A 6,831-nucleotide genomic window follows, 5' to 3' on the forward strand; every position below is an offset into this window, starting at 1 on the left:
AAAGGGCTTATCTTATATTTTCTTTCACCCTGCACCAGTGATTTCTCACATGTTTTAAAAAGCTTCGTTCCAAATAATAGTATCTAGTCTCTGGAGCAAAGGCACTATAATGAATTGTCATTTATCAGACAATTCAAAAAACAAGTTTAAAGTGAAGGAATTGAATACGCTGCATGGACACACCGACAGGAATTTGACAAGTTTGCCTACATTTCTTTTTCAAGGTTGGGCTTGGCTTTCTATTTGATTTAGAAGAGAAAAAGAAACAATGGAGAAAAAAAAAGGTGAAGGTGGTCGATGGACCTTTTGGACATTGTAGATTGTCGTCAAATTTCAACAATTATTCGGCCCCATTAATTCATTGTTTACAATTGAACCATTGTTTCCTAGTATGACGCTCATCTTAGGTCCTTGGCATGAGTCCCGCTGTAAGTGGTTCAAAGTTGAATTCACGAAAAATGGTCTTAGTTTACACTATTTTACCGTACACAGGTGTAACATGAGTTCCTCGCCAGTAACAGACTTGCCTCCATCGAAAAAAATAATGAAATAAAGCCTTTTGGACTCCTTATAAAGCGGTTTGAGCACATTAATAGTTTCTCCTGTTGGGCGAATAATCTTCATCAAAGAGTTATCCGATGTATAATCAGAAGGTCTGAGGTTTGATCCCCGGTAAAGCCGCGCTGACTGTTAGGATGCTTTTTGTTCTTGTATTTTCCTTCATTTTCTCTTCTATTGAGCCCTTCGGGTCCATAGGGGCCATGAAGCCAATGCTGGTTTCTACCTCGGTAAATAGACAGTATCAATTGCTTGTTATCCTTGATTGGATATTAGTCTATCGCAAAGTGCTTTCGTCTGAAGGAACATGGACAGCTCCAATCGACACCTACTCCTTGACTTGTTAATTTAGCGCTCTACCACCTGAGACATCGACAACCCCAAAATCTCTTCTTTTATCATCTCAGGCAAAAAAAAAAAAAAAAAAAAATTGCGCAATTGTAAACAAAGTCCGAGAGGAAAATACCAATAAGAAGTGACATCTGTAAACAAAATGCATAGGAGCAATGAAAATCAAGCTGGTTTATCATAGCCCTTGTCTTTTAGGCCTTTGGCAAACAGGCCTCGAGAAATAAAAAAAATGTTTTAAAAAAAAATAAGTTCAGTTCTATCTATGTTTTAAAGTCTTACTTGTGTTTGCTATTGCTTTGCTTTGTTTTGGATTTTTGTGCGTTTTTTTCTTGAGGGGTGGGAAGTTTGTTTTTGTTTTGTTTTGTTTTTTGTTTTTTTGCTCTTGTTTTATTTTTTTATTTTTTTTTTGGTGTTGTTTTTGTTTTTTGTTTTTTTGTTATTGTTGTTTTTATTTTGTTTGGTTTTTGTTTTGTTTTGTTTTGTTTTTTTTTTTTGTTTTCTTTGGGGGGGGGATTTTTTTTTTAATGTTATTTTTTCTCAAAAAATAAAATAAACATGTTTTTATGCATTGAATCTTAGATCTCCTGATTACTAATCAGATGTCCTAGCATTACCTACTAAGAGGTGACCCGATTGTTGATTTGATTGCAATGCCTATAAATCTATATAATTCACAATTAATAGTGTATGTTTTATTGCAAACTGAATACTGTTTATTTTCCTCACACTAAACCTTGAGCAGTACAGACAAGAATAGGAACATGAGACGATGCGTCGGAATGCACTTTTTAAAAAATATTTGGAAGTGAAAATTTAAAACAACCTTCCTGGAGTGGGGCTTGCACCATCAACAATCTCCCTTTGACACTTATACAATACAATAACTGCTCTTTGAAAGACTGTCACCATGTCAAGGTATTTAAAAACATAACACAATTAAAATGTTATGGTAATCGGACGACACCCCTGTAAAATGGCCACACACTGTATAACATGACGTATTTTTAGAGGCTAATAAGCGGATGTCATCAGTAACGGTGAGAGCCTATGGTGAGAGCTCTATGTATGTGTATTGTATTCACTAAATAAACAGTCTATAATCATTATTGGAATGGCCGCTGACCACAACCAGCGATGGGTGTCCACTCTGTTACACTCTGAAAAAAAAACAACACTTATTTTAGAATTTGACCAGAAAACTCGTCATTCAAATATCGACCGATTAAAATGACCATAATCTTGTCAAAAACTCTCAAACATGGGACTTTATTATAGTCCAAAGTTTGAGAGCAAATGACAAGATGAGGGTCATTTAAATTGAGTTTTAATAGAAGGACTAGTTTTTCTGACTAAAATATTTAAGATAGGTTATTTTTAAGAGTACGGCAGCACTGTCCAGAGAAAAGGGTTAAAACTGCCAAACATTCAATGACAAAACACGTTTGTTTATTTTGGCCAGAAAACATTTATTTCAAATCTATGTCGATTGTGATCATGCCCCTACTTGTCAAAATGTCTCAAACTTGAGACTTCTTTAATTTTCGACACGTCGGGTACCACCTTACTTTACCCATGTTTGAAGTAATAAAAGTTTTCTGGACAAAACCTTAAAACTCTGTTTTTGTCATGTTAGGATAGAATTAGTCATTATAATAATATAGTTACTGGGTTACGTAGAAAAGGTTTTAATAGGATAGGCAGAGTTCTGTGGGAATCTCATTTACGGTATCAAATAAATGTCTATCCTTTTAGCAGCAAACGTCATCTATACCATTCAATGATTTTTTTTTTTGATTTTTTGTTTTGTTTTTGTTTAATTTTTATTTTATTTTATTTTTCATGATTACACAAAATTGATTAGAAATATTTGGCTGGTCGTATTGTATTGATATAACACTATGTCATTACGACAGCAACTAAGTACCTAAAGTGTGTACATTAAGGGGGTACTGTCACAATAAGGACAATTTTATTAAGTTTTATCAAAAATGATCTTTTCAATGCTTTTTCTGCAGTATTATGTGTGTCCAAGCATATTTCTAAAGACTTTTTGGAATAATTTCCACTATCGGTGTGTATGAGGTGGCATTTTAGGGGTACCCCGCCCCGAAAACTTCAGATTTTGGGAACAACTTTTCTCAAAAAGTGTCTATTCAATTTCACTGAAACTTGCTATGTAGGTGTCTTTAATACTGCTCTACATTATGTCAGAGGGATTTTTCTATTCTTATCCTAGTAAAGATTTTATAGCATCCGGAAGTCTTCAATCCGTAAAACTGTGAAAATTTTTCCTTTTTCGCAGTTTTTACCCTCTTTGGACCCCCATATCTAAAAATATAATGCTTATATTGCCAAAAGCCTCTGACATAATGTAGCCACACTATAAACACACAAGTGTGTGAAAGGAAAAGAAATTGAATAGACAGTTTTTGAGAAATCTTGTTCCCTGCTATCCCACCCCCTAAGAAAATGACATTTTGAGAAAATGGGAAAAAACGAACCTTCTCGTAGATTATACAAAATATAGTGTCATGAACCCCCTAAACTGTGTTGTTTTAAACCCAAGAATCATTCTCCTGTGGAAAAAAGATACAATTAGTTATGAATTTATAAAAATGGTACTTATCCGTTTGAGGTAATCCATCCAATGTCACGTGTCGTCTGGGACTCCGCAATCAGAAGCCGCCTGCAGCATACTGCTCACCGCCTTCCAGTTGATGTAAACGTTCTTCCTCCCTTGTCTGTGCTAACCTCCTCATCTCCCTTTTCCTTTTAAAGACAAATTCACCTGCTCTGTCTGCATTCTTTATCCTAACATTGTCCCTTTTAGTCCCATGCTCCACAAAATGTCGTCCCACACTAAGTCCTATTGCCGAAATGAAATCCTGCGATGCCTTTGCTCCCTTGTTGAATTCTCCTACTCCAATCCCACATGAAATTTCCAAACGCTGTCTCCCTACAAACACATGTTTTGGACACCTAGACCAAATCAAAGCATGGATGCTTTCATTTACATTCTGAGTCATTCCAAATAAACATCTCCCCAACAAATCATCATCAGTCAATCTAACATAAACGTCATGGATGTGTTCTGCTACAGTCGGTAGAATAAATGTGGTCATATGTCTGTCGTGGTCAGGTGCTGGCAGACCATTAGCCTTGGCTTTCATGTAGAAGCACCAAGAATCAATTCCTTCTGGGCAGTACTCATGGCGTGGCTGTTTATTGGTTGAGGTGCAGTGATAAAAAGAAGCCCAAATTGCGCGTCGCATGTCGTCCACAGTACTGTTTGATCTAATGGCCCGCGTGTAATATTTCTGAAGTCTGGCGATCTTTGCCTTTGTCAATTTTCCTTTTCCATTCCCTCCTAACGTTACCTTTACCTTCTTCTTGTTGTCCACAGTCTTCCGCAATGCTGTTCCTAGTCTCTTCGCTACATGATTTACACACTCCCTCTTCTCAATTGTCATCCCCTCATACGGTCCCGAATTGTTTAGCTGCTTGATGGTGTTGCTGTCCCCGTCACTAATCATTGTTCTATATCTAAGTCCATTCCGCTCTACAGATCTACTCCACATATTCACAGCCGCTACCTGTTCCATACTACCTGATGATCCTTCATGGTTCCTATCACACTCCTCCTTATGGCCACTCAAGAATTCTGCATACCTATCACTATCCCCCTTCAGCTTGTCTCCTACTGTCACACACTTATGGCAATACTTAGAAAGAACCTCATGGTCCACTACAAGTCCTGTTCTGTTCTCTATCACACATCCTATCCCTAACATTGATTTATGTCCCCTCGTGTGCCAACTACCATCATACGAAACATCAACATCAACAATTGGTTGCCCTGCCTGCTCAGGATACGCTCGACGAACAACATCAACAGCTTCAGAACGGAGACGAGACGAATAGCTGGCGAACTGGCGGTGGATGGCCTTCTGGTGGCGAAGAAAGGTCTTATGATGTAGTACAGGCATATCCATCATGCCGCAAAATGAGGCTAAGCCAGCCTGTCCACTTCCATTAGCCAAGGATGAAGCGACTCCACGACGATTAACTTCAAAATATTTATCTTTTTTACGAGATGTATAAAAGGACGATATAACTTTTGAACATGATTTACAAGACAAATGTAGAAGAATGGCAAGACCAACAGAAGAATCACGTGAAACCTCCAACGTAGACTGGAAACAAAAAGGGCAGAGAAGACAATCAACAAGATCCTGGAATACAATCAGCTGCACGATGGTCGAACATTCCAATGAAGACGAAGATGAAGGCTCAGACGTAGAGGCAAAGAAATCCAACTTACGAGCTGATGATGAAGAAGCAGAAGCTGAAGCTGTTGGTTGCGGCGAAGAAAAAGGTGAAGTCGCTGCGTGGGGCGAAGATGTCACAGAAGATGTGGATGCTGGCTCTGGTTCATTAAAAAATTTCTGCTTCTTCGCATCCCTTGCCTTCTTCAAAACATCTTTCCGTGACTTCCTTTTCATGCTGCTAATGGAAGCATTGAAGGTGGAAACCTTGGCTCTAGGCATGACAATCTGTGAAAATAAATAAATATAAATATACCATAATAAATAATTTAAAAAAAAAAAAAATATATATATATATATAATTTATATATAATACAATTTTATTATAACATTTTTATTGCACCCCCTACTGCTAAGCAGTGTTGGAATCAGCCCAAAGTTTTGCCTTAAAAGCACAAAAGATACCCACACATAAGAATTCTGGCTACCAATCATAGTTAAGCACAGATCTGGTATTGCTTTGGATCAAAGTAAAAAAAACATTAAAGAAATTAAAAGAGCAGGCAGAAAGGCCGCTTTCTGGGCAAAATGAATTCCTACCACAATAAGGTAACTAAAAGTCACAGTGGGCTGACCACCTGCTTGGCTAATGCCTTGGTCTAGAGTAATTTCACTTTAAAGTGGCCCTACACTGAAAGGTGAAAAGGCAGAAACTATAGATCAGAAAGAAAGAAACGCCTTTAGGTCAAGAGACGAGAACCATACCTCAGAGCATTGAGAGCACCCCCCCCCCCCCACACACACACAGACTCTTGTAGAATGATGGTTATAAAAAAAATAAGCACAATCTAGATAATCTCTAAGTTCTAACTCACTGACGTCAATGGTAATCCAAGTCTAAGTTAGCTTTCGACGTCTATCTGTCTGTCTAAGATCTACTATAGATCGGCGTTTAGTTATCTCCTTATTTAAGCTCAATGATCTTCACTAGTCTAATGTAAATCAAAGAAAACAGTATGGTTCTTAATAATCGTATTAAAAATAAAATAAAAACAAAAATTAGCCTTTAGAATTATTTACGAGCAGCATTCTCTTTTACTATCGTCAATGTTTACATTTTAGAATGGAATGCACACTTTGAGACTGTAACCGGTCAATCTGATTTCACTAGTAATAAATAAATAGACATACTTACTGGCTAAAGCGGTATCCAGGCGTCGAAATGATTATCTACCAATTTTTGGTTCTTTGGAAAATGATGATAAAACTTTGCAAATAAGTAAATGGAGTGAAGTTTGTCATGAAACGACCAAAAATCAGTTCGAATCGAAGCGTAAGTAAACGTAGTCGAATGCTCCGGAAATGTACCCGTTGTTATGTCACGTGACTGAAAACCGGGTTACGATCGGTCTTGGAATGTGAGCTAAAATTTTCCATGACGGTAATTACTAAAAATAACTCCTAGACGTCTCTTCAGCCAATCAAAGAAAGGAAAATAGGCTTGGAATTTCTCGATTTCCCCGCCGACCTGTGACACATACGCGAAAGAATGTGAAAGAACGGAAATGCCCTTTCCCTGACATTTCTGCTAATACCAAATAAGCCGGGGTTCACTGCGGGTTACTAAGGACTATCGAACGTTGATTCTGACGAAAAT

General features: G+C 37.5%; 1 protein-coding gene across 2 annotated transcripts; it reads right to left on the bottom strand.

The window, feature by feature from the left end:
• Positions 1-2,319: 2,319 nt before the first annotated feature.
• LOC144971161 (uncharacterized) lies at positions 2,320-6,572 on the bottom strand. 2 transcript variants are annotated; one of them, XM_078911645.1, is made up of 2 exons: positions 6,370-6,572; positions 2,320-5,462 (listed from the first exon to the last, which is right to left on the bottom strand). In XM_078911645.1, the coding sequence occupies exon 2, from the start codon at positions 5,454-5,456 to the stop codon at positions 3,585-3,587; it is 1,872 nt and encodes a 623-aa protein (XP_078767771.1). In that variant the 5' UTR covers positions 5,457-5,462; positions 6,370-6,572; the 3' UTR covers positions 2,320-3,584. The 2 variants fall into 2 exon arrangements, with proteins under 2 accessions (XP_078767771.1, XP_078767772.1); XM_078911646.1 differs by having other exon boundaries at positions 6,366-6,572.
• Positions 6,573-6,831: the final 259 nt, after the last annotated feature.

This window comes from Berghia stephanieae, chromosome 4, assembly GCF_034508935.2.
Source record: "Berghia stephanieae isolate SIO BIC M18660-M18661 chromosome 4, UCSD_Bste_1.3, whole genome shotgun sequence".
NCBI lineage: Eukaryota > Metazoa > Mollusca > Gastropoda > Nudibranchia > Aeolidiidae > Berghia > Berghia stephanieae.